The following is a 27,766-nucleotide window of genomic DNA, read 5'->3' as shown; positions in this document are numbered from 1 at the left end:
TTGGCATGAGAAACATCTTTAACTGGGATGCATATTTCTTTTTATTTATTTATTTAAAAAAGGAGACATTAACAAAACCATAGGATATAAGGGATACAACTCCACACAGTTTCCACCACCAGATCTCTATATCCCATCACCTCCCCTGATAGCCTTCCCATTCTCTATCCCTCTGGGAGTATGGACCCAAGGTCATTATGGGTTGCAGAGGGTGGAAGGTCTGGCTTCTGTAATTGCTTCACCACTGAACATGGGTGTTGACTGGTGGATCCATACTCCCAGTCTACCTCTCTCTTTTCCCTAGTAGGGTGGGTCTCTGGGGAAACAGAGCTCCAGGACACATTGGTGGGGTCATCTGTCCAGGGAAGTCTGGTCGGCATCATGCTGGCATCTGTAACCTGGTGGTTGAAAAGAGAGTTAACATACAAAGCCAAACAAATTGTTAAACCATTATGGACCTGACGGCTGGAATAGTGCAGATGAAGTGTTGGGGGGCACTATTGCAGACTATTGTGTACTTCTGCTTTCAGGTATATATTTTGCCCTAGTTTATGGATACATGTGAACATATGCTCTATCTCAGGGGACCTGGTCTGTATCTAGGTTTTGGGACTTTGTTAGGAAGTGAACCACCTGGAATGGGATTAGAGAATACTATGAAAGGAAAGGTCTCACCCGAGTAATGAAGCTGAAGGGTTGTCATTCCACACCTGAAGTCTTCAGACACAATCTGAAGTGAAGCATGCTGGGGTGGCACTCATTGCGTTGACTAGGTTGGGATCAGCGGATGCAATATTATTTGATATGAATTGAGAGAAGCATGAAGGAAAGTGGGCCCCATCCTAAGGTTCCAGGACTGGGGAAAATATAGGCTCTATAGTGGAAATGTGAGGTTCCTGCTGTCTTAGGGTTCAAGAAGACAATGGATAGTTATTGTTATCATCACATTATTTGGCAATTGGGTTAACTTTGAAAAGTCCCTTTGTTAGGGTATGCTGTATAATACCCAGCATCTTGTATATAGCTGTGCCACCGGTTGCTTCTGTTCTCCCTGGTCTAGGCTTTTGAGAGAGTTAACATATCAAAGACTCAGCCTGTGTATTAAAAAGACTCAGTCTGTGTTTTAAAAAGTTTGAGACATACAATCAATTTTCCCCTCTCATATTAATTAGTGATTTATATGACTTTAATTTAATAGGCGCGTACATAAACACCATTCTCACCACCAAAAGATTGTGTCCCATCCCACCCACCCACCCCCGCCCCACCACCGCCCCGTGAAGCCGAATGTCCACCTTCCCCCTCACCACAGGATCTTTACTTTGGTTGCCCTACTCTTAATTTAGTCAGATCCTGCTTTTAGTTTCCCTTTCTGTTCTTCTTTCTCAGCTTCTGTTGATGAGTGGGATCATCCCATACTCATCTTTATCTTTCTGACTTAGCTCACTTAACATAATTCCTTCTAGCTCCATCCAAGATGGGTCAGAGAAGGTGGGTTCATTGTTCTTAATAGCTGCATGGGATGCGTATTTCTCATGTGGCTGAGAGGCTGGATCTGAGAACTTGGATTTGTCCCCTATCCCACAGTGTTACAACTAGGTAAAATGAAATCATCTGGGTAGAATGTTCCTCAGACAGGTGAGAGCTGTGAGACCATGATGAGTTATTCTTATTGAAGGGCAGAGATGCTGGGGAGCGCCTCTCTGAGTGGCTGTGCTGTTGGTTTGTCCTGGATTAGCTCTCCTGGGAAAGTTAGTTCCTGTGATAGGATCAGTTTGGCTTCCTGGGCCCATGAATTCAGGCTCCAAGTGGTCACATTAGCTCTCCCACTAGAGTACATTTCTCTGACATAGAAAGGAATGAGGGTGGAGTGGTGGTGGGTGGTGTAGATAGCGTAATGGTTATGCAAAGAGACTTTCATGTCTGAAGCTCCAAAATCCCGGGTTCAATTCTCCATACCACCATAAGCCAGAGCTGAGCATTGCTCTGGTAAAAAAAAAAAAAAAAAGAAAGAAAGAAAAAGGAATGGGTCAAAAAAAAAAAAAGTAGGTGGGGTGGGTGTGGGCATATGGTAGTGCACCTGGTTAAGGACACTTGCGACCATGTTCACAGACCAGGCTCAAGCCCTCAGTCCCCACTCACAGGGGGAAGCTTTGTGATTGTTGAAGCAGTATCTTTTTCTCCCTTTCTATCTCCCCCCGCATTGATTTCTTTCTATCTCTATTCAATAAATAAATGTTTTTTTAAAAATAGATTTACTAAAAGAATAAATAGAAGACACACCCAGAATTTTTTTTATAAAAGATATTCATTTATTTATTTAGATATAGAGAAGGCAAAGAGAGAGAGAGATAGAAAGAGAGAGAGAAAGAGACACCAGGAAAGACCATAGCACTGAAGCTTCCTTCACTGCAGTAGGGATCTGGTATTTTAGTTTTATGAGCGGTAGAGAGAGGCCAGAGCAGTACTCTGGGATACCAGTGCTGGGGACTGAACTCAGAATGTCATGCCCAGAGCTGTATCACTGCACCGCCTTCCATGCCAGGATGTGCTTTTATAACCCCTCTCTACTCCACTTCTGTTGTTGAAACTTTTTTTTTTTTTGGGGGGGGGCACATATTGAACTGAACAGACTTTCTGGTTTTTTTTTTTGTTTAAAAAATATGTATTCATTTTACCTTTTGTTGCCCTTATTTTTTATTGTGGTTGTAGTTATTATTGTTGTTTTTATTGATGTTGTTGTTGTTGGATAGGACAGAGAGAAATGGAGAGAGGAGGAAAAGACAGAGAGGGGGAGAGAAAGACATCTGCAGACCTGCTTCACCGCCTGTGAAGTGACTCCCCTGCAGGTGGGGAGCCAGGAGCTCGAACCAGGATTCTTTTTTTTTTTTTTTTAAGGTTTTAATTTATTTATGAGAAAGATTGGAGGAGAGAGAAAGAACCAGACATCACTCTGGCAAATGTGCTAGAGGATCGAACTCATGCCTGAGAGTCCAAAGCTTTACCACTGCACCACCTCCCGGACCAGGAACCAGGATTCTTAACAACAGTCCTTGCAATTCGCGCCACGTACGCTTAACCCGCTGTGCTACCGCCCGAATCCCCAGACTTTCTTTTTTAATCTCCTGGGTAAAGAACTGCTATATATATATATATATATATATATATATAAAATACAGTTTGATCAAGGTCCCATAATTTATGGATCAGGGTGCTTGTAATCACCCAGTAATGTCCACCCTTCCCTCCCTGGCCCTTTCCAGCAGCCCTCCAGGACCCTTGCACTGAAAGGGCATCTTCCCTCCAGCTTTGTTTTGGGGTTCAGTGCAGAGAGATGACCTCTTTTTCCTTCCCTCACCTCCCTGGTCTGGGCTGCCCAGCTGTCCAGGCCCAGAGAGACAGAACAGGATTTAGATGGTAAGGGTGGGCTTGCGGACGCATGACAGGCTGTCTCCCTCTTCTCTTCCAGGTGCTTCAGTGAAGAGTCCTGTGTCTCCATCCCCGAAGTGGAGGGCTATGTCGTAGTGCTACAGCCTGATGCCCCCCAGATCCTTCTGAGTGGGACAGCTCATTTTGCCCGCCCAGCTGTGGACTTTGAGGAGCCTGAGGGGGTCCCCTTGTTCCCTGATCTTCAGATCACCTGTTCCATTTCTCACCAGGTGGAGGCCAAAAAGGACGAGAGCTGGCAGGGCACAGGTAAGTACTACCCCCCTGGAATGAGGGCCAGGGAAGGAAGGGCTCTCTGGAGTGAGGGGGTCAGGGGTGGCCCTGAAGAAGGGCTTGGCTAGGACCATTCATCGTGGGGAGGAAGAGGCCAGAGGATACCCTGAGTGTGAGGCAGAGATACTCTTTTTAATTTTTTTCTAATACGGGATTAATAGTTTACAGTTGACAGTAAATACACTAGTTGGCACATGTGTAACATTTCTCAGTTTTCTGCATAACACTCCAACCCCCTCACTCAGGTCCTCCTCTACCATCATGTTCCAGGAACAAAGACACCCCTCCTACCACCAGAGTCCTTTATACAGCAAATCCAATCCAAGTTCTGCTCTGTGTTTCCCCTTCTGTTCTTATTTTTCAACCTCTGTCTATGAGTGAGATCATCCCATATTCATCCTTCTCTTTCTGGCTTATCTCACTTAACGTGATTCCTTCAAGCTCCATCCAAGATGAGGTGAAGAACTCACCATTTTTAATAGCTGAGTAGTATTCTGTTGTGTACATGTACCACAACTTAATCAGCCACTCATTTGTTGTTGGAAAGACACTCTTGTGTGTGAGACTGATTCCTCTAAGGGTGGGGGGGGAGGCTTCAGTTCTGATCTGGGTCCCTGTGCCTTCCACTCAGTGACAGACACACGCATGTCTGACGAGATTGTGCACAACCTGGATGGCTGTGAGATCTCTCTGGTGGGCGATGACCTGGACCCTGAGAGGGAGAGCTTGCTCCTGGATGTGGCAACCCTGCAGCAGCGGGGACTGGAGCTCAGCAACACGTCTGCCTACCTCACCATTTCCGGTCAGTGGGCCCAGGCCTTCCAGGAAGATTCATCATGGCTGGGGGCGGGGGTGGGGGGGGACTGGGGGAGGTGGGGGTATGACTGGCTGATGTCTTGCACTTTCCCAGCCTGGAAGATTCTCTGGCTACCTGCTTCTCTTTAACTCCTGTCTCACCTCCACTGCTGCTTCCTTTCAACTTCCTGACTTCTCTTTCCTTTGTCTCAATCTTCTCTGCCTAGTTCATTCTTTTTTCTTTCTTTCTTTCTTTCTTTCTTTCTTTCTTTCTTTCTTTCTCTTTCTTTCCTTCCTTCCTTTTTCTTTTTTTTTTAATTCTTAAAGAATTTATTTATTAATGAGAAAGATGAGAGAAAGAACCAGACATCACTCTGGTACATGTGCTGCCGGGGATTGAACTCGGGACCTCATGCTTGAGAATCCAATGCTTTATCCACTGCGCCACCTCCCGGACCACTCTTTTATTTATTTATTTTTATGGTTTGCTTATTTAAGAGAGAGAGAAAGAACACACACTGCTCAGTTCTGGCTTATGTTGCTGCAGGGGATAGAACCTGGGACCTCTAGGACTTCAGGCATGTACACCCTGGTGCTCTAACACACTGAGCTGTCTCCCAGGTCCTGACTATCTTCCTAGTCTCTCCTGCTTCTTCTTCTTCTTTTTTTAACAAGTAACTTTATTTATTTATTTATTTATTTATTTTGCCTCCAGGGTTACTGCTAGGGCTAGGTGCCTGCACTATGAATTCATTGCTCCTGGAGGCCATTTTTCCCCTTTTTATTGCCCTTGTTGTTGTAGCCTTGTTGTGGTTATTATTGTTATTGTTGATGTTGTTCATTGTTGGATAGGACAGAGAGAAATGGAGAGAGGAGGGGAAGACAGAGAAGGGGAGAGAAAGATAGACACCTGCAGACCTGCTTCACCGCCTGTGAAGCGACTCCCCTGCAGGTGGGGAGCTGGAGGCTCGAACAGGGATCCTTACACTGGTCCTTGCACTTTGTGCCATGTGGGCCTAACTCGCTGCACTACCGCCTGACCCCCTAAAAATATTTTTATTTACTTTGGGTAGAAATAGAAATTGAGAGAGAAGAGGGTAGAGAGGGAAAAAGGAAGAGAGAGCGCAAGCAAGAGAGACCTATAGCACTGCTTCACTGCTTGTGACGTTTTCCCCTGTCCCTAGAGAGGTAGGAACTGGGGGCTTTTGAATCCTGATCCTTGTGCATGGCAACAAGGTACACCACTGCCTGGCCTCTCTCCACTCCTCTCCCTCACCTCCCACCGCCCCTTCTCTTTCTCCCACTCCCCCTCCCTTCTTTCCCACCTCTTTCTTCAGAACATTGCTTACCTTGGGCTTACGGTAGTGCTGGGGATTGAACCTGGGACCTTGGAGTCTTGGCTATGAAAAATATTTTACAAGACTGGGTGGTGGCACACCTGGTGGAGTGTTTGTGTCAACATGCACAAGGACCTGGTTCAGGCTTCCGCTGGCCATGTGCAGGGGAAGCTTCATGAGTAGTGAAACAGTGCTGCAGATGTCTCTCTCCATCTCTTTCTCCCTTTCAATTTCTCATTGTCCTGTCAAATAAAAAGGAAAAAAGAAAGAGAGGAAGGAAGGAAGGAGTCCTTTGCATAATCATTCTGCTATCTCCCTGCCCTGACCAGCTTTCTAATTGCCTCTCTCTGGAGCACTGGTAGTTGTTTTTGTCTCCTCACTGGCACACACAGAGCTCCCAGAAAAGTTCTCCTCTCCTGGACAGTGGTAATGATTTCATAGCTTTGATGGAAGCCTGCTTTTCTCCAAAGGCCCCTGAACCACCCTGTAGAGTGAGAGAATTGTGTATAACCCTCTCTTTCATCCTCCTCTCTTCCATCCTCACCAGAACCTCTGTGCCTCCTTCTTAACCTCCCCTCCTTCCACCTCTCCCATCTGTCCAGCAGGCATCCTTAGTCCTTCCCTTCCTCCTCTGCCAGAAACTACTGCGCTGTCCCAAGCTTGGCTCTGTGGGGGAGCAGAGGCGGATGGAGTAGGGGATGACACTCTCTCATGCCTGGTCTTTGTGGAGTGCTGGCTGTGAGCCTGGGAGAGGCCCCTCACTGAGCCCCGTTCCCCTCTCCCCCAGGCGTGGAGAGCATCACAGTGTATGAGGACCTGCTGCGCCAGGCCCGCTACCACCTGCGCCAGGGAGCTGCGCTCTATGCCAGGAAGTTCCGCCTCTCCTGCTCCGAGATGAACGGCCGCTACTCCAGCAATGAGTTCATCGTGGAGGTACCCCTAAGCTGTCACTGCCCCCCACTGACTCCACTGGTCAGGAGCCAGTGTGCACTGGACAGCACCCACAGCCAGGGGACACCACAGTCAGGCCTGGTGGCAGGTGGAGGAGTCCTGCCCTGTGGCTATCAGCAGGGCTGGGGCAGCTTACGGGAAGGGGCTTCTGCCCACTGAGTCCCCCTCTCCCCAGGTCAGCGTCCTGCACAGCGTGAACCAGGTGGCCCACCCCAGCCACGTGCTCAACTCCCAGCAGTTCCTGCACCATGGCCACCAGCCGCCCCCTGAGATGGCTGGACACAGCCTGGCTAGTTCCCACCGGAACTCTAGTATGTTGGGGTTGTGGTGGGGGTTGTGGTGGAGGGTCAGGCAGCCAGCCCTCTGGGAGGTGGCAGGGGTTGGGCAGTAGTTTCTGCTCCATGAAACTGGGTCCCAATCCCTCTTTCCACTGGGTCATCCTTCCCTCTCTGGTCATCTTCTTCCCTCTCTCCTTTCCTCTCCTCTCCCTCTCTCTTTTGATTTTTACTAGTGATTTAATATTTATTTACAGAATTATAATGTAATGACTCCATAACGTTCCCACCACCAGAGTTCTGTGGCAACACCAGAATTCTCCATTGCCAACTACAGCAGTTCTTCTAAGGTCACAGTTATAAGCTGACTTTATACTGATAATTATTTATAGCTGTATTTTTTAACCAGTTATCTACATTCCTGCCTTCACTTCCTTTCTAAATCACACCTACACCTATTCTGGGTGTCTTTCCATTTTTCCCTTTTTCTCTTATAAAGGAAATAGTGCCTGGCTTCCTCTGCCATTTTCCAGATTCGCTTCAATTTCTGTGATGGTACACAGACAAGATTCATGTGTCATTCTTTCCTTTTTATTGCATACGTAAAGCTTCATGTATGCACGATTTTACTCCAGGTTGCCTTTTCATTCTGATAAGAGACAGAGAGAGAGATATCACAGCACCTCCCATGTGATGCTAGGACTCAACCCTGGGCTTCAGGCATGGCAAGGCAAGTGTTGAGCTGTCTGTCCCTGGATCATTACTCATCACGTGTGAAAGACGGCAAGACTCCTGTCCTCACCAGGTGAAGCTCATGCCTGGAATTGTAAAGGTAATATGGGGTGCAGGTGTCTTTGTTCCTGCTGTCCCCTCCCCAATTAGCCATGGATCCAGGCAGTGAAGCTGTCAGATGTTTATTAAGCACTTACTGTGTGCCAAGCACCATCATAAAGTGCTGTTGGGAACATAAAGAAATCATAGGACAGACTCAGTCTCTGTCCTCAAGGAGAAAGTTGCTGCTATTGTGCATGTAACTAATTACCTGCTCCATAGAAGGTCATAAGACTGGGCCAGGGGGAGTCGGGCGGTAGCACAGCGGGTTAAGCGCAGGTGGCGCAAAGCACAAGGACCGGCATAAGGATCCCAGTTCGAGCCCCCGGCTCCCCACCTGCAGGGGAGTCGCTTCACAGGCGGTGAAGCAGGTCTGCAGGTGTCTATCTTTCTCTCCTCTCTGTCTTCCCCTCCTCTTTCCATTTCTCTCTGTCCTATCCAACAACGACGACAACAACAATAATAAGTACAACAATAAAACAATAAGGGCAACAAAAGGGAATAAATAAATAAAATTAAAAAAATATATATTAAAAAAAAAAAAAAAAGACTGGGCCAGGGAGGGGACTCAGAGGCAGAGCACATGCCTTGCATGTGTTCAACAAAGACAGAACAACAGAACTCCACCACTGGTGGAATGGTGCTTTGAGCTTTCTCTGTCTCTCTCATAAAATTGCAACTGGGGAAATAGCTCAGCAGGTAGAGCTCAGGACTTCAATGTTGGAGGGCTGCCAGTTCAGTTCCTAGCACTGCATATACCAAAGGACTGCTCTGGCAGCTCTCTCTTTTCTTTCTCTAGTAGGACACCCTCTCTATTTCATATGAAACAAAAAACAAATCTGAAAAAAAGAGATTTTTTTTTTCCACCAGGGTTATCTCTGGTGCTCGGTGCCTGCACAACGAATTCTCTGCTTCACGGGACTATTATCTTTCTTTCCTTCCTTCCTTTTTATTGCCTCCAGGGTTATTGGTGGGACTCAGTGCCTGCACCACGAACCCACTGCTCCTGGAGGCCATTTTTTCCACTTTGTTGCCATTGTTGATGTTGTATAGGACAGATAGAAATTGAGAGGGGAGAGAGAGGAGGAAGAGAAAGACAGACACCCGTAGACATGCTTCACCATTTGTGAAGCGCCCCCCCCCCCCGCAGGTGGGGAGCTGGGGGCTTAAACCTAGATCCTTATGTCAGTTCTTGCACTTCGCACCATATGTGCTTAACCTGCTGTGTTACCTACTGCCTCCTCCATTTCTCTCTTTATTTGAAAGGACAGAGAGAAATTAAGAGAGCTGGGGAAATAGAGGAGAGAGACAGACACCTGCAGTACTTGCTTCACTGCTCTGTGAAGCTTTTCCCTTGCAGGTGCAGAGCAGGGGTTGGAACCTGGGTCCTTGTGCATTTTAATATGTCCACTTAACCAAATGTGCCACTACCTGGCTCCAAGAAAGAGATTTTTCACATCCTGGAAAGTAGCTTATCAGTTGGAGTGCCAAGCTTGGATTCCCAGCATCCCATAAGCCAGAGTGATCCTCTGGTTCTCACTCTTTCTCATGAGCAGTCTTTGAAAAAAGAAACTAAATTGGGCTGGGGACATAACTTAGCAGTAGAGTGTATACATGAGGCCCTGAGTTCAATCTCTGACACCACATCCAAAGAAGAAAGCTGTGGAAGAAAGTCATGTTTCCGAGAGAAAATACTTAATAGGGGATGGCCCTATTAACTAGTGCATCTAGTTAAGCACACATATTACCAAGCACAATGACTTCACAAATGGTAAAGTAGGTTTGCAGGTGTCTACCTTTCTCTCCCCCTCTCTATCTCCCCTCCCATCTCAATTTTTCTCTGTCCTATCTAATACATATATTGGGGAAAAAATGGCTACCAGGAAGACTAGATTCTTAGTGCCTGCACTGCACTCCAGTGATCACTCTGGTGGCAATGAGAAAGAAAAAGAGGAAGGAAGGAAGGGAGGAAGGAAGGAAGCAAGCAAGGAAGGAATGAACTTAGGAAGGAACTTAACTACATCCAGATGGAATGCTGCCCTTCAGAGCAGTCTTGCTCCTTGGCCCTGCTACCACATCAGTGATGCAGTTATTCTGTTGTAGTTGTGAGAAAATCAGACCCCGTGGCTATAAAGAAGAAAGCTCAGTTGCAGTTCCACCACAGAGAGGGAACTATTGTTAATGTGGTATTTTTTTATTCCAGATTTTTTCCTGTTGCTTTCTCTACCTTATTTATTTACTTATTTTTTATTTATAAAATGGAGATATTGGGAAGACCATTGGTTAATAGGGATATAATTATTTGCTTATTTTTACAAAGTTGGGGTCAAATTATTTTGTGGCCTGATATTTATACCTAATATATTTTTTAATTATCTTTATTTATTTATTGGATAAAGACTGCCAGAAATTGAGAGGGAAGGGGGTGATAGAGAGGGAGAGAGACAGAGACACCTGCAGCTCTGCTTTACTGTTTGTGAAGTTTTCCCCTGCAGGTGGGGACTGGGGAACCTGGGTCCTTGTGCACTGTAACATATGTGCTCAACCAGGTATGCCACCACCTGGCCCCTATACCTAATATTTTTAAATGAATCTCCCCCTTTGCCACATTATTAAAAAGCTATATAAAAAGAGTAATTCTGATATTGCTTAAAATGATTTTTGGAATTTCTCTTCAGTATTGCTTTCAGAGCCCGTTCATGGGACACATTTTATTTCTTGTGTTGCCTTTTTTTTTTTCTTTTTACTTTTAGCCCAGTTCAGGATTACCCAATTTCAGTATCCACTTTTGTTAGAGTTGGCTCTGGATGTCATTTTAGGTCTGTCTCTTTCTTTCTTTCTTTCTTTCTTTCTTTCTTTCTTTCCTTCCTTCCTTCCTTCCTTCCTTCTCCTTTTTTTTTTTTTAACAAGCCATTATCAAAGCCACAGATTTGTCACTTAAAAAAATAAGTCAAAAGTTGTAATATAGGCTCCGAAGGCAGTTCTCTAAGGAGCGTCCAGAAGCTGGTTCTTTGCCATTGTTAATTAGTACTCTTTGGTTCTGCAATCTTTTAATTCACTATCTCTTGTAAGCTCCTCCAGTTTGAGAAATACTTCAATTGACAGCTTTTTGGAAGGTTTTTCAGATATGTCTTATGGACAGATAAGGTTTAATTATCTGTATCCCCATAGATAAAAATTGAAGTTTTTTAAGTAAGGCAAATCCATGTAGGACTCTTAGGTTTTGTTACACTTACACTTATTGACTTGGGAAGTATGTTTCAGTTAACAAAATGGCAGAACAGTAAGTACTTGGTAGGCTTTTTAGCAGGTTCTCCCCCCCCCACACACACACACACACTGGCTCTCTTCTACCTTATACTCTCTGAAAGCAACCTTGATGACCTTTTAAGTGTTTTACTGGGATGCATCACAGCAAAGCTGATGAAAAGCATGAGGGGGGAGTAAAAGGCATATTCAATGACCAAGGCTTGAAGAAGCATCACACAGTCTTTAGCTGATGGAAATGTGAGTGAACTAAAACTGGTTTTGTTTAATAGACCCTTGTGAGATCTCTCTCTCTCTCTCTCTCTCTCTCTCTCTCTCCATCCCTCCTTCCCTCTCTCTCCCAGTTCTTTCTTTGGCTCTAATCCCACTGGACCTGGTTTGCTACTCAGGCTCACAGTAGCTGTGGGTAGGCATTGCTTGCTGAGGCCAAGGAGGAGTCACCATTCTCACAACCTCAGATTAGTCCTCCCTGAATGGCTGGGCTGACCTGTTTCTCACCCTCCTCCCCCACAACTGCCCAGGGGTGCTGCTCCTTTGCTCCACCTCTTCCAAGGAAGCCCAGCCCCACCCCACCCCTACGCCCCCAGCCTCCATTCTGAACCCCATTGGGCCAGCCAGCCTTCCTGATACTCCACTGCCAGCTCTAGCCTCCCTTTTGCTTCCCCTTTATTCTGGCCTGAGCAGGAAGCACAACTCTTGGCTCCCTTTGGAGTTTATTTCTCCTGAGCCTCCCCAGCACACACCCCATCAGAGGTTGCCAAAGTCTTTCCTCACTCACCAAAGTGTTGCTTCTCCTTCCCTTCCCTGCCCCCAGGTAGGTGTTACAGAACAACAATGCTGTTGCAGTTTCAGAGGATCCTGAGCTAGGGCGGGCAGTCAAGGATCTGCTTCTGCTCCAGAACACAGGAGGTTCCTTTCTGGGAAAATTCTGTGTCCTCAGAAAGGAGAGATTAGTGTGACCTGGGACAGGCAGGGCAGATTCCAGGTGGAATTTAAGCTCAGACCTTGAAGGGTGGAAGGGCTTTGGACAGATGTGGCGGTGATTGGGGGGGCTACTGAGAATTGGACCTGTGGTGGTGATTGGTTTGGGGTATTTGTGGATTGGGTGGAGAAGGTTGATAAGAAGATAATAGAGGTACAACTCCACACACATACGACATCCTACCTTATGCTTTTGTTCACTAATCCTTTCTTAAATAAAAAATTTAAATAAAAAAAAAAAGAAGATAATAGAGGGAGTCGGGCGGTAGCACAGCGGTTAAGCTCAGGTGGCGCAAAGCACACTGACCGGCGAGAGGATCCCGGTTCAAGCCCCCAACTCCCCACCTGCAAGGGAGTCGTTTCACAAGCGGTGAAGCAGGTCTGCAGGTGTCTATCTTTCTCTTCTCCCTCTATCTCCCCCTCCTCTCTCCATTTCTCTCTGTCCTATCCTACAACGAAGACATCAACAACAACAACAATAATAACTACAACAATAAAACAACAAGGGCAAAAACAAAGGGAAAAATGAATAAATAAATATTTAAAAAAAGAAGATAATAGAGATGACATTTACCCAGGCATCTCAAACTTTTGTGCCCAGAGAATTAGTTACCAGAGAGTTGTGAAAATCATCAGTACCTAAGCTGTATTCCATAACAATTAAATCACAATGTCAGGGTAGGAGTGGGGCAGACTTTAGGTTTTTTTTCTTTTACCACTAGTGTTATTGCTGAGGCTCTCTGCCTGTACCACTCCATCTTTCCTTGAAGCCATTTTTTAAATAGAGGTTGAGATATAAGAGAGGTAGGGAGAGAACATCTGCAGCACTGTTCTTCTGCTGATGAAGCTTTCTCCTTGTAGGGAGGGATCAGGGACTTGAACCTGGGTTCTTGTACATGGTAGCATGTGTTTTTTACCTGGTGAACCACTACTGGGTACCTAGATTTTTTTTTAATGAATTAAAAAAATATATTTATTTATTTATTCCCTTTTGTTGCCCTTGTTTTTTTATTGTTGTTGTAATTGTTGTTGTTATTGATACCATCATTATTAGATAGGACAGAGAGAAATGGAGAGAGGAGGGGAAGACAGAGAGGGAGAGAGAAAGAGAGACACCTGTAGACCTGCTTCACTGCTTGTGAAGCGACTCCCCTGCAGGTGGGGAGCTGGGGGTTCGAACTGGGATCCTCATGTCAGTCCTTGCACTTTGCACCACCTGTGCTTAACCCGCTGCACTACTGCCTGACTCCCGATTTTTTTTTTTTTAATGAGGCACCCAGGGCCTTGCATATGCAAGGCACTACTACTGAGCAGCCTCACAGCCTCTTGTTGTTGTTGTTTTTAATATGTATATTTTAAATTAGTTAATTAATCTTTTTGGTAGAGAGACAGAGACACCTATAGACCTGCTTCACTGCTTGTGAAGCTTTGCCCTACAGGTAGGGCTGGGGGACTTGAACCCCAGTCCTTGCACATTGTAATATGTGCACTCAACCAAGTGTGCCACCACCTGGCCCCTACAGGCTGGTGGTTTTTTTGGTTTGTTTGTTTTAAGATTTATTTATTAACATAAGAGAAGAGAGAACCAGAAAATCACTCTGGGATGTGTGATGCTGAGAATCACATCTGGGATCTCATGCTTGAGACTCTAACATTCTAGCCATCTCCCATATCATATGACTTTTAACCAAATATATATACATATTTGAATTTTAAGTTTTAATTTATTTAGAATAGAGACAGAGGGGGGAGTAGGGTAATAGAGAGGGAGAGAGAAAGAGACAGTGCCCTTCCCCCTGTCATGTGACTTATAAAAATGCTCAAGTGAGGGGGGTCAGGTGGTAGCGCAGCGGGTTAAGAGCAAGTGGCGCAAAGCACAAGGCCTGGCTTAAGGATCCCAGTTCTAGCCCCCGGCTTCCTACCTGCAGGAGGGTCGATTCACAAGCAGTGAAGCAGGTCTGCAGGTGTCTATCTTTCTCTCCCCCTCTGTCTTCCCCTCCTCTCTCCATTTCTCTCTTAGCCAACAATGATGACATCAACAACAATGACAATAATAACTACAACAACAATAAAACAAGGGCAACAAAAAGGGAAAATAAATTTTTTAAAAATTTTAAAATTCTTTAAAATAATGCTCAAGTGATTCCAATGTGCAGGACAGTTTGGGAATCATTTCCCTATTTTCTATGAGGATCTGAGGCTTGACAGGAAGACCTACAGCACAATAGTAAAAAAATTTGTTTGCATTTTTCCCCCAATAGATACTGCTCAGTATATTATTTATAGTGGCACTGGGCATTGAACCTGGGATCTCAGAGCCTCAGGCATGACAGTCGTTGCACCATCATTGTGCTATCTTCCCCGTCTTGCACTTTGCCTTTCCTGGAAGTGAACTTGTCATCTCCTTTCTGGGTACAGAGAGACAGTACACTGGGCTAAGGCACAAAGCAGAACTGTGGGCTTGTCACCATTGTGTCATTAGAAAGAGTTCACTTGCTATGGTAAAGAAGGGGTTTCTCTACTCTTTCTCTAGCCTGGGCATCATTAGTGATGGGGGGCATGTGCTGGTGGGGCCACTGCCCCCTGAATCTTACCCTTTGACCTGGAGGCCTGAGAGGCACTGTGTCCTATAGGTGTCCTGTCTTCCCTCCCATCAATCCCCAGACAGTTGAGAAATGGTGACCCAGCTCTGCTGTGAAGTTGGCGCTCAGGGCTCCTGCCTGCCCAGCTCAGCCCAGTGGGTTAGGGGTCAGACAGGATGAGGACCAGCTTGGCAGAGAGCCAGCAGGGCGGTCTGGGGCGGTGTGAGGGCTGTGTACCAGCCCAGGCAGGCCTTCTCCATACCCCTGGAGGGCCCTTCTGCGTGGAGAGTTAACTGCTGGGGAGCTGGGCTCTGTAGTGGGGTGAATAGGGGCATGCTTTGTGCTTCTCTTCTCTGCCTCTTGACATGTAAGTCTTAGAGATTGTGGGTCAATTTGAGACTGAGAGAGAGAGAGAGAGAAATAGATAAGGGGTTGAATCATAACGTGTACATGTGTGTATGGGGGGGGGGGAGATGGCCTTTCAGTCATACGTTCAGCCCAGGGTCTGAACCTCACAAAGCCTCTGAGACCAGAAGGGGCATACCCATGTGGAGTGTAGTGACCCAGCTTCCTGGGCAGGCCCTGGGCCTGGGGGCGCGTGTGTGGGCTCTGTGCCTATACCTGCTGTGGTTGGGGCTGTGGGTTATTCTGCTATGTCTTCTCATGCCTGCCCGCCTGCTGCAGGTGTGCGTCCGGGAGGGTTGCAGGGCTGTGCACACTGCTGCCTACTTACTGGGTCTCCTTGCTTATACCTGTGGAGTGTCCACCCTCCTCTGGGGGGTGGCCTGGTGTGCACAGTTGTTGGGGAGCTGGGTGGCCCTGCAGCTGAGGCTGTGTGCCGCCTTGCTGGAGGTGTTCCGCTGCTTCCCTCTGCTTGTGCTAGGTGAGCGGGCAGCCCGCTGGCTGGTGCGGGCTAGCGTGTGGGTGGGCATGCAGGCCGGCCGAGGTCTGGAGCAGGTACAGGGGCTGGCCAACCTGGTCCAGCTGTGCGTGCACACGCTTTTCCTGGGTGTCTACCTGTGCATGCATGTATGCTTTGCCGCCGTCAGCTCCAAGGTCCGGGTGCAGGTGCATGCGCCCTTTCAGGTGTCCCTGCCCTTCAGGGTCCATGCCCCCCTGAACCTGGGCATCAGGGTGAGGCTACCTGGCCAGCAGCAGGACCAGCCCAGGGGGAAGGTGGGTGCACAGTCACAGGGAGCAGTGGTAGGGGAGCCGAAGCCCCCAGTGTCCAGAAGCCCTGCGCCCACAAGAAGGGTAGTGCCACCAAGCACAAGCGGACTCAGTCCCTGGGGTAAGTGATTCCTCCCCAGGCCCTGGCTTCACCATAGCACAAGTGCCAGCTTTTCCCAGTAGGCGGGGTCTGCTTCTCTGCCTGGAATGCAGGAGGACGATCTCTGCCCCTCATGCCCCTGTGGCTGCTTCTCTTCTCCTTGCTGGGCACTGAGTATTGCATACTGGCACTTCTCTTCTAGGCTGAGCAGCCCCTGGGGAAAGTGAGATGCCAGTGCCACTGAGACTAGTGCTCCTCAGGCTGGGGAGATAGTGCAATGTGAGAACTCTGGACTTGCATGCTGGAGGCCTCAGAAGCCCTGTCTTGGTTTGATCCCTGGCACAGCCTTATGCCAGAGCTGAGTGGTGTTCAGGGTTCTCTTTCATTCTACACCTCATGAAAAAAAACACATATTAGATGAACACATCTTAGAGAGAGAGAGAAAGAGAAAGAGAGGGAGAGAGAGAGAGAGAGAGAGAGAGAGAGAGATGGATGGATGATGTGTGTGTCTGGGAGAGGCAGCACAGGAAGCCGAAATCAGGACTTGCAAGTATCAGGTTCTGAGTTCAATCCCAACTCCTAGTCTGCCAGAGTGATGCTCCTATTTGTCTGTTTTCTCTCAGTTTCCCTCTCGGAATCATAAGCATTGAAGCACACACATATACACATACATATATGGAGAAAGAGAGGCACAGAATAGGGCTGCAGTGACACTGTTGACCTGGGACCCCTCCTGCCCTGCTCTGCCACCCCCCTTCCATGTCCCTTTGTCCCTGTGTCCCTACCAGTGACCCCCTTCCCCAGCCCTCCCACCCCCACACTTCCCAGTGGGGTTCTGCTTCTCCTCCATCTTGCACAGGGCTAGCCCTTCTTCTGGGCTGTCCCTCATCTCAGGCTGCCCCCACCCTGCTGTCCCCGCAGTGGTCCCCAGTGCAGCCACACTCATCATCGTGGTGTGTGTGGGCTTCCTGGTCCTCATGGTCATCCTGGGCCTGGTGCGTATCCACTCCCTGCACCGCCGGGTCTCTGGGACCAGTGGGCCCCCGGGGGCCTCCAGTGACTCCAAGGACCCCGACCTCTTCTGGGATGACTCTGCTCTCACCATCATCGTGAATCCCATGGAGGTGAGTGGCCTAGGGCCAGGGAGGCCTGCAGACCGCACACACAGAAAGTTCTTGATGGCGTGGGGTGGGGGTGGGTGGGGGTGGGATACAGTAAAGTGGAAAATGGTGGGGTGAGAATGGGGTATGGGCAGGAGGCAGGTTTGGCCTAGCAGGAGGTGAGGGAATGAAGGGAGGTGTCTCCCCCAGATGGGCAGGTCCCTGAACCCCTTTTCTTCTGCCCTCCTCTCAGTCCTACCAGAGTCGGCAGACCTGTGTGGCGGGGGCCCCTGGGGTCCAGCAGGAGGACGAGGACAGCAGTGACTCGGAGGCAGCCGACTCCCCCAGCAGCGATGAGAGGCGCATCATTGAGACCCCTCCTCACCGTTACTAAGGGCCATGCCCCTCTTCACATAGGGGGTAAACTCCGTGTTGGTGGGACAGAGGCATCACCAGAAGAGAAGAGACAAGGACATTGGGAGACATGAGAAATGGAGAGGAAGTCTGTCCTTCCATCTTGAAATCCCACTCCCCTCACCCCCAACCCCCTGCTCATCTCCCTTTTGAGCCTTGGGGCTCTTGATCCCAAACCCAGGTGGGGGAAGACTTCCACTGCCTTTTCTGGGCCCTGAGGCAGCTCCCCACCCCACCCCCAGCTCTTCCATTTCTCTGCCTCTTTCATGCAACACCCCCATCCCGGTCCCAGCAGTACATTCACTGAATTGGGGTACATCAGTAGCAATGGCAAGAGCTGGGGGTGGAGCTTAAGAACTGAACCCCTACTCTGCCCTTTCTACCCTTCAGCCCCCTCTTCCAGGGTCCTGCAGCTGGATCTCCCCTGCTTCTCTAATGACCCCCCATCCCTCTTCCCATTTCACTCTAGGGACCCTTGCTTCTTCCCGTCGCCCACTGCCCTTTCTTGCCCCTCGCCCCTCTCCCCTGGCTGAGGTCCCACAGCCTCCAGAGTGAGCCGATGCCGGCTCCCCCCTACCCCCCGTGTATTATATATGATGTATATTTTTTCATGTCGCCGTGAGCGCAGCCTCTGTGCTGTGTGTGCAGTTCACAGCCTCGTGTGTGCGTGTGGCATCATCATGTCTAGGGCTGGGGTGTGGGTGTGGGTGTGGGTGTGACACTGCACCCAGGGGTTTTCAAATAAAACAACCATCCAAAGCTCTAGGGGCACCTGCTCTGTGGGGCTTCGGAACCATGTGGGGTGCTGGGTGTACAGGGTGACCAGGTGGATGGCTGCCCAGGGTGCTGTCACCCTCCACTCCGAGAATGCCAGGGGAAGTAAGGGGGGCGGGGGCCCTCAGCAACTCTTTGCTCAGTACCCCTGGAGAAGTTCAGGGAATCCAGCAGCTGCTGTGGACCTCTGGGATCAGCAGGGTTGTGCCAGCCCCTCTCTGTCGCTTGGAATATTCCACGGAGCCCAAGGGAGCAAGTGAGTCTTTGCATGGCACTGTAGATTCCCAGGCTGGTTCCACCAAGCCAGGCCTCTAACAGGACCTTGACCTTGGTGTTCCAAGTTGGTTCAGGAGAGTGAGCTGTTTGTCAGGAGAGGTCCTGGTAGCTGCCACCTGGTGCTCTTTCCAGGGGAATACCTGGACTGTGAACCAGAAGAAGAATCAGAGTGAAGGGCCTTAAGTCTTAAAAAAAGCTTTTCCTAATCTTTAAAAAAATAATAATGTGTTGCACTAGAGAGAACACATAATTGTTAAGCAAGACTTCCATGCCTGAGACTCTGAGGTCCGGGTTTAACCTCCAGTACCGCCATAAGCCAGAGCTGAGCAGGGTGCTCTGTGTTCTGGCTCTCCTTCTCCTTCTCTCTCATTAAAATAAAATATTTGAAAATAAAGCTTTATTTAAAAAATAACTTATTTTAGTAAAAGAGAGGAAGGGAGGGAGTCAGAGTACTGTTTATCTCTGGCTTATGGTGATACTAAGTTCAAATCTGGGACCTCAGAGCCTCAGTCATGTAAGCCTGGTCCATTGAGTTATTTCCCTGCCCCCCCCCCCCCCGTACTCATTTCACACATGCCCTTCAGTGCTGAGTCAGCTTCTTGGTCCAATTTAATTTTTTTCACCTTTTCTTTTTTGTTCTTACAGATAGGCAGATAGAAAGAGAGAGGAGGAGGAGGAGGAGGAGGAGACAGAGAGAGAGACCGACCACACCACACCACCAAAAGCTTCCTTCAATGTCATGGGGACTGGGCTTGAACCTGGGTCACATACTTGGCAAAGCAGTGAGCTGCCCAAGTGAGATATTTTGTTGACTCAATTTTTATTGTATTTTATTTCTTTTTGCCAAGGTGCTGGCACTATAAATCCACTGCACCTGGCAACCATTTTTTTCCATTTTACTCAATATGACAGAGAGGGGAGGGGGAGATAAAGAGAGAGAAAGTGGTCTGGGAACTGGTGCAGTGGATAAGGCACTGGACAGTCAACATGAGGTTCTGAGTTCAATCCCCAGCAGCACATGTACCAGAGTAATGTCTGGTTCTTTCTCTCTCTACTCCTGCTTCTCAAATAAATAAATAAACCTTTAAAAAGAGGTGGGGGGGGGGAGTTGGGCGGTAGCACAGTGGGTTAAGTGCAGGTGGCGCAAAGCACAAGGACCAGCATAGGGATTCCGGTTCAAGCCCCCAGCTCCCCACCTGCAGGGGGGTCACTTCACAGGTGGTGAGCAGGTCTGTAGGTGTCTATCTTACCCCCTCTCTGTCTTCTCTTCCTCTCTCCATTTCACTCTGTACTATCCAACAACAATAACTACAACAATAAAACAACAAGGGCAACAAAAGGGAATAAATAAATATAAGAGAGAGAGAAAAAAAGATAGTCACCTGCAGACCTGCTTTACCACTTGTGAAGCTTCCCCCTGTAGGTGGGGAGCGGGGGGGGGGACAGGGGGGCTCAAGCCTGCATCCATTTAGTACCATGTGCACCTAACTGGATGCACCACTGTTCACCTCACCCCCAACTTTTATTTTTCTATGAGAGAGGGAGACTAAAGCACTGCTCCATCATCTCTGGGAGGGGGGGTGCGAGTAAAGCTCACAGACTAACCCACATTCTGGTTGGGGGGGGGGAGGCAGGCAGTGACTTTCGTCTTTAGCTGCCTGTACTTCTACACTTACATCTCCTGCCACACTTCCTCCCTGCAGGCTGTGTGTCTCCTCAGCCTTTGCCCTGTTTCTGCTCGGGTCTGTGGCCTGGCCCTTTCATCTCTTGCCCAATTACCTGAGTCAGAAACCTTGAGGCAGCGGGCTCCTCCCTCCATCTGGACCTCATGCCCAGCTGGTGACTTACCCCAGGACCTTTCTCCCACATGCCATTTTTTTCACCTGCCCATCTTGGAGGCTGCCTTGTTGACACCCTCTTAAGCATGTGCCCATTTGTGCCTCCTCCCTGCCCTCCTGGAACACGTTGCTTCACCCTAGCCTGATACCCATCCCTGTGACTCAGGGTAGCTCCTGCCAGGATGCTCTCCCTCCCTGCCTCCCTGCCATTGCCAGAACTACTTCTCACACCTTGGGAAGAGAGCTCTCCATCTAGCTAGGTCTGGCCTCCCCTCCCTCCCTATCCCCTCTCAGCCTCCACTCCACATGGAGACACTAGTCACACTTAGCACTAGCCATACTCACCCTGCTCATCAGACAGAGGGAGAGAGAGATGGGGTGTGTGGGGGAAGAGGATTAGTACTGGAAAAACGACTCACTTGGTTGGTGTGCTTCTTTGGCTTGTGTGTAATGCAGGTTTGAGTCCAACCCCCATCACATCAAAGGAAGATTCCATTCTGTGATATCTCTCTCTCTCTCCTTTTCTCTGCTTTTGTATCTGTCTACCTATCATCTATCTGACAAAATCATCCTGGAATGGTGAAGCCTTAGTGATGACCAAAAGTATTTTTTAAGAATTTATTTATTTTTAAATTTCTTTATTGAGGGATTAATGTTTTACATTCTACAGTAAATAAAATAGTTTGTACATGCATAACATTTCTCAGTTTTCCATACAACTCCAGTTCAGGTTCTACTTGTGTTTTCTCTTCTGATCTTGTTTTTCAACTTCTGCCTGAGAGTGAGATCATCCCATATTCGTCCTTCTGTTTCTGACTTACTTCACTTGACATGAATTTTTCAAGCTCCATCCAAGATTGGCTGAAAATGGTGAAGTCACCATTTTTAATAGCTAAGTAGTATTCCATTGTGTATATACACCACAACTTGCTCAGCCACTCATCTGTTGTTGGACACCTGGGTTGCTTCCAGGTTTTGGCTATTACAAATTGTACTGCTAAGAACATATATTTACACAGATTTTTTTGGATGAGTGTGTTGGGTTCCTTAAGATATATCCCCAGGAGAGGAATTACAGGATCATAGAGTAGGTCCATTTCTAGCCTTCTGAGAGTTCTCCAGACTGTTCTCCACAGAGGTTGGACCAATTGACATTCCCACCAGCAGTGTAGGAGGGTTCCGTTGATCCCACAACCTCTCCGGCATTTGCTCTTGTTACCTTTTCTGATGTATGACATTCTCACAGGGGTGAAGTGGTATCTCATTGTTGTCTTTATTTGCATTTCTCTGACAATCAGAGACTTGGAGCATTTTTTAATGTGTTTATCAGCCTTTTGGATCTCTTCTCTGGTGAATATTCTGTCCATTTCCTCTCCCCATTTTTGGGTAGTTTTAAAAAATTATTTATTTTTATTTCTTTATTGGGGAATTAATGTTGTACATTCAACAGTAGATACAATAGGCTGTACATGCATAACATTTCTCAGTTTTCCACATAACAATACAACCCCCACTAGGTCCTCTGTCACCCTTTTTGGACCTGTATTCTCGCCCCCCCCCCCCCCAGAGTCTTTTACTTTGGTGCAATATGCCAATTCCAGTTCGGTTCTACTTGTGTTTTCTCTTCTGATCTTGTTTTTCAGCTTCTGCCTGAGTGTTAGATCATCCCATATTCATCCTTCTGTTTCACTTAGCAGGGTTAAAAAATTTATTTATTAACATGAAAGAAGAGAGGGAACCAGAGCATCACTTTGGCACATTCAGTGCTGGGGATTGAGGTCAGCACCTCACACTTTTTAAAGTCTAGGTCTTCAGCAACTGTGCCACTTCCCAGGTTGCACCCAGCCCACTCTTGCCTCTGTATTTGCACTGACTGTTCCCTCTGTCTAGCATGTCCAAAAAAAAATTTCCCTTTTCAGTGCCTGGCCATCTTCTCATTGTCTGTTTGTCTCTGAAACCCCAGTTCCAGTGTTGCATCCTCCTGGAAGTCTTGGAATAGGCGACCCTGTTTGGGCCCCTGGCACTGGGAGGCCTCCCCCTAGCTGTGCAGTGCCCCCCCAACCTCTTTAGAGGGCCTGGAATTTGGTGAGGGCTCCATGACTGACAAAGAGGAAACCTGTGTGACTCACACTGAGATCTGCTGGGTGGGGGAACAGGAGAGCTGCCCTGATGGCATTCTGGCTTGGGAAGTCACCTGCAGAGGACAGAGGTGGCCAAGAAGGTATCCTTCAGCTGCCTTTCTTGCTGGGTGTCTGTAGAAACACCCTGGGGGAGGGGGGAGGAGGAGCCCTGTATGTCCAGCCTGAGACCTCAGAGACTCAGACATTGGCGCAACAGGGTGCACCTTCACTCTTCTTTTCTTCCCCTCTGTTTATCACTAGGACTTTGCTGCTACTGACATTTTCAGACACACACACACACACACACACACACACACACACGAGGCAGTGGGGGTGGGGGTGGGGGAGAATGCTGCCACTCTGCCCCATGCTGTGAGGCCTAGACTTGAAGCTGAATCTCACATATCAAAGCAGGTGCATTCCCAGGTGCACCACTCATCACCATTGCCACTAAGATGATCTCTGAGGCTTGGTGCCTATGTAACAGTTCCACTGCTCTTGGCACCAACTAATCAATCAATTAATTAGTTTAATAGAGATAGAAATGGAGAAAGAGGGCTAGAACAACACCACTCTTGAAGCTCCTCTTCTGCAGGTGGGGACTGGGGACTTGATCCCAGGTCCTAGCTCATAGTAATGTTTGCACTCTACAGGGTGCACCACCACTTGGCTCCTGTTCTTCACTCTTATAGGGGATGTGAGGGAGGTTTTATTGATAGTATGTGACCTTGAATCTCAGTGACTTCACACCCCTCTCCTCCCACCTTGCCAGTCCCTCTTGTCCTCACCCACCCTGCTCCTAGAGAAGTTTCTCATAGTATCTCCTAGAGAGGAGTGGAAACCCAGTGGGCTCTGTGACCCTCAAACAGTGGGATGCTTCTGTGGGCAGGAACTGGGGCTGAAGGGTTCCATTGTGAGGGTACCGGCTCCTGGCACTCCTCCCACAAGTCCCGCTGAGGGCTCAGGGTGGGATCCCTCTGGCTGCCTCTGGGAAGAAGAACAGGAGCAGGGATCCCCAGAGTGGGATGTGGAGTGCATCTGACAGTGAGGAGGGGCTGCTAGGCTTCTCTTACTGGTGTCACCATATTCCCCACAGCACCAGGCTGTCACTCTCTGAGAATGCCCGAGCACTACAGAAAAAGGGCAGACGAGGTTTGAATTTAGCAGCAGTGGGTGGCTAGAGGTGGGGTGGCAGTGCTGCGATGTAGAGGAACTGGATTTAGCCCAGAGGGAGCCAGGGCCCCAGGGTGCCCGGGCCAGCCCACAAGCCTGCAGGGTCTCCAAGACCTGACCCCATTATTGCAGCCCTCTCCTTTCCTCCTCTGATCTGGCCTCTCTCACACAGGTCTGTAGGTGGGAGCGCAGTGTCATATTTCCCTGGGCTGTCTGTGGCTGGTTGGGGGTGGGGGTGGAGGTGATGGCACTTAACAGGCAAAAATGATATTTGAAAAAAAAAAAAAAAAGCTGGTTTTAAAGGCATGAAGGGATGGCAGCACCACCAGTGTCATGACTTTTCAGGGGAGAGACAAGACCTTCTCCTGAAGGACAGCTTTTTCAGAGAGAGAGAGGGAGAGGAGAGAGAGAGAGAGAGAGAGAGAGAGAAAACATACCAGAGACAGAGAAAGAAGGAGAGAGACTATATCAATGAAGCTTCTTCTGTTGCCTCAGGACTTACTCCCATGTGGTTTGTTTTGGGGGCTTGGACTGGGGCTTGAACCCAGGCAGAGTGCAAGGCTAGGCGGGGCAGGGTGGGGCAAGGCGAGGTGAGGCAAGGAAGGCTCTCTCCCAGCTGAACGTCAGTGGGACATTAAAAACATAATATCAGGCTATGGAGACAGTATAATGGTTCTGCTGAAAGCTTTCTTCCTTCCTTCCTTCCTTTCTTTCTTTCTTTTTTTCTCTCCAGGGTTATTGCTGGGGCTCACTTTCATATTGCCTGCACTATGAATCCACTGCTTCTGGAGGCCATTTTTCCCATTTTGTCACTCTTGTTGTTGCCCTTGTTGTTGTTATTGTTATTGTTGTTGTAGCTGTTGTTGTTGCTGGATAGGACAGAGAGGAGTCGAGAGAGGAGGGGGAGGCAGGGGGGAAAGAAAAATAGACACCTGCAGATCTGCTTCACCATTTGTGAAGCGACCCCCCCTTCAGGTGGGGAGCCAGGGGCTTGAACTGGGGTCCTTATGCCGTCCTTGTGCTTTGTGCCTTGTGCACTTAACCTGCTATACTACTACCCAGCCCCTACAGAAAGTTTGTTTTTGTTTTTGTTTTTTTACCTCCAGGGATATTGCTGTGACTCGGTGCCTGCACTACAAATCCACTGCTCCTGGAGGCCATTTTCCCCATTTTGTTGCCCTTGTTGTTACTTTTATTGTTGTCATTGTTATTGTTGTCATTGCTGTTATTGTTGTTGGATAGGACAGAGAAATTGAGAGAGGAGGGGAAAGCAGAGAGGGGGAGGGAAAGATAGACACTTGCAATCCTGCTTTACCACCTGTGAAGTGACCACCATGCATGTGGAGAGCCGGGGGCTTGAACTGGGATCCTTATGCCGGTCCTTGTGCTTTGTACCATGTGCACTTAACTCACTGTGCTACCACCCGACCCACCCCCCAGAAGGCTTTTATACCTGAGGCTCTGAGGCCCCAGATTCAATCCCCAGAACTACCATAAACCAGAGTTGAGCAGTGCTCTGGTGTCTCTTTGTATCTTTCTCTCTTATTACAAAATGAAAATAAATAATTTTTTAAAGGAATGACATTTTGGGGGGACAGCAGGATCCCTAATGTTCCCTCCTCTCAAAACTGAGGCAACATGCATGGGTTGGGGTTTTGAACACTTATTTTAGAGCCAGATGACCTCTTTGAAAAAAAAAAATTTCCTACCCTGGCAACTCACAGAAATTTATTGTGGCTAATGCTCACAGGAGAGTATCTATTTTTATAGCTGCTAGGCTGCTTTAAATAGGCATGGGGTTATTTTTTAAAAAGATCTTATTTATTAATGAATGATATGGGAGAACAGAGAAAGAGGAGCAGGGCATTACTCTGCTCCCAGAGATCAAACTCAGGACCTCGTGCTAAAGAGTCCAATGTTTCATCCACTGTGTCACCCACCCCCCACCATGGCACAAAGTTACTTTTCAGTAGGTGAGGGCTCTAGACACAGAGGCTGCTAGTGACTTAGTGAGCAGATGCTTACAGCCTCTGTGCTGATTCCTGCAGCTTTCTTGAGCTGCATGGGTGACTGTGACCTGGGATAGCAGCGATCAGGCCACCAAACAGATGTCTCCTGGTCTCACCTGAAAATGAGCTCTAGAGGCTTTCTATGAAAGGCCATGGTGGATGGAATAACTGCCTTGCTGTTTCTTTCTTCCTTCCTTCCTTCCTTCCTTCCTTCCTTCCTTCCTTCCTTCCTTCCTTCCTTCCTCTCTTTCTTTCTTTCTTTCTTTCTCCCCATATTTATTTTTTAATTTTTAATTTTTTATTTATAAAAGGAAACATTGACAAAAACCATAGGATAAGAGGGGTACCAGGCCACACAATTCCCACCATCAGAACTCCGTATCCCATTTCCTCTCCATATAGCTTTCCTATTCTTTAACCCTCTGGGAGTATGCACCCAAGGTCATTGTGGGATGCAGAAGGTGGAAGGTCTGGCTTCTGTAATTGCTTCCCCACTGAGCATGGACATTGACAGGTCGATCCATGCTCCCAGCCTGTCTCTCTCTTTCCCTAGTGAGGTGGGGCTCTGGGGAAGTGGAGCTCCAGGACACATTGGTGGGGCTGTCTGTTCAGGGAGGTCTGGTCAGCATCATGCTAGCATCTGGAACCTGGTGGCTGAAAAGAGAGTTAACATACAAAGCCAAACAAATTGTTGAGCAATCATAGACCTAAAGGCTGGAATAGTGCAGATGAAGAGTTGGGGGGGTCCTCCATTTTGTAGATAGCTAGTAGGCATATTTTAGTTAAATTGCAAAGGGCCTGTGGCTATACTAGGTTTTTGTTTTTTCTTTTCTTTTTCTTTTTGCCCCTGAGCCTGAAATCTGATATGACAGTGGATCCAAGTTATTGTCTGGGGAGATGATGTCATGGCTGGTAAAAGGACCAGAAAGCTGGATTAGGGAAGAAAGTGAGCTCCCTAATATGGGGAAGGGGTATAAATATCATTGACTGTAAACTCCATAGATTTGATGTGATCTGGGGCCCATAATTAGCTTAGGAGCCTGTGTGACCTCTGCATCCCTGTAGATCTGAGCTCACATTCTGTGGTCATGAGTAGGAACATTCCAAAGCTGTCCCAATATCGACCCATTTTCCTTAGGTGTAGCATAGAGTATGTTGTCCATCCTCCCTTTGGAGGATGGAACATTCTCTACCATTGTTGATCCAAGGTCCCTATCTTTATTTTTAATAAGGTGACTGACACTGGTTTACATGGTTCAGGAGTGCTTTTTCACAGCTTTTCAAAAGCAAGTTGTCACCCCTTGGTTACCACACCTCCATAGATTAGATACCCCCACCTCCACTCCCGTGCCCCCAAGGCCTTTCTTTCTGACAACTTGGTGCTCAGCTAGGCTTTCAAAATGAGGTTGTTGTTTTTTCTTTCTTTCTTTCTTTCTTTCTTTCTTTCTTTCTTTCTTTCTTTCTTTCTTCTTCTTCTTCCTTCTCTTCTTCCTTCTCCTTCTCCTTCTCCTTCTCCTTCTCCTTCTCCTTCTCCTTCTCCTTCTCCTTCTCCTTCTCCTTCTCCTTCTCCTTCTCCTTCTCCTTCTCCTTCTTCTTCTTCTTCTTCTTCTTCTTCTTCTTCTTCTTCTTTACAAGAGCACTAGTTCTAACTGGGGATCAGAACCCTAGACACAGAAACCATTTGCATAAACATTGTGCTGTCTCCCAGACTTCATGCTGAATCTTAAAGCTCAGGAGAAGTGAAGTTCTACTCCTGGGTCACGTGTGTATGGGAACTGTGTACATTCCACAGAGGCCAGGTGTGCTCAGCCTCTCACTGTCAGTGTGAGTTCTGTCATCGGATGAGAGAACTGTGTGTGTGGGGGGGACCCCTAGCCTAGATCATCAGGATTGTCTACAAACTCCCCAAAGTTGCCACCTACCATCTTAAGGGGGCTTTGGGATGTGACTTTTGTAGGTCAACAGTCCTTGGCCTCACATTTCAGTTGTTAAGACTTTGACAGTAATTTACCATGGGAGTTGTGTTTTTTCCAATGAAGAGGTCAAAAAGAAT

At 47.9% G+C, this 27,766-nt stretch overlaps 1 protein-coding gene across 3 annotated transcripts in view; it reads left to right on the top strand.

Annotated features, from left to right (window-relative positions):
• The window catches only part of CLSTN3 (calsyntenin 3), a 51,382-nt gene extending 33,096 nt beyond the window's left edge, over positions 1–18,286 (top strand). For all 3 annotated transcript variants that reach the window (XM_060190133.1, XM_007535851.3, XM_060190132.1), the window contains exons 13-18: positions 3,470–3,696; positions 4,352–4,522; positions 6,640–6,785; positions 6,979–7,114; positions 16,931–17,133; positions 17,363–18,286. In XM_060190133.1, coding sequence (XP_060046116.1) covers positions 3,470–3,696; positions 4,352–4,522; positions 6,640–6,785; positions 6,979–7,114; positions 16,931–17,133; positions 17,363–17,503 — 1,024 coding nt within the window. In that variant the 3' untranslated portion in view covers positions 17,504–18,286. The remainder of the gene's footprint in view (positions 1–3,469; positions 3,697–4,351; positions 4,523–6,639; positions 6,786–6,978; positions 7,115–16,930; positions 17,134–17,362) is intronic.
• Positions 18,287–27,766: the final 9,480 nt, after the last annotated feature.

The sequence above is a fragment of the Erinaceus europaeus genome, chromosome 4, assembly GCF_950295315.1.
Source record: "Erinaceus europaeus chromosome 4, mEriEur2.1, whole genome shotgun sequence".
NCBI classification, from domain to species: Eukaryota; Metazoa; Chordata; class Mammalia; order Eulipotyphla; family Erinaceidae; genus Erinaceus; species Erinaceus europaeus.
This window is presented reverse-complemented; position numbering and strand designations above follow the sequence as displayed.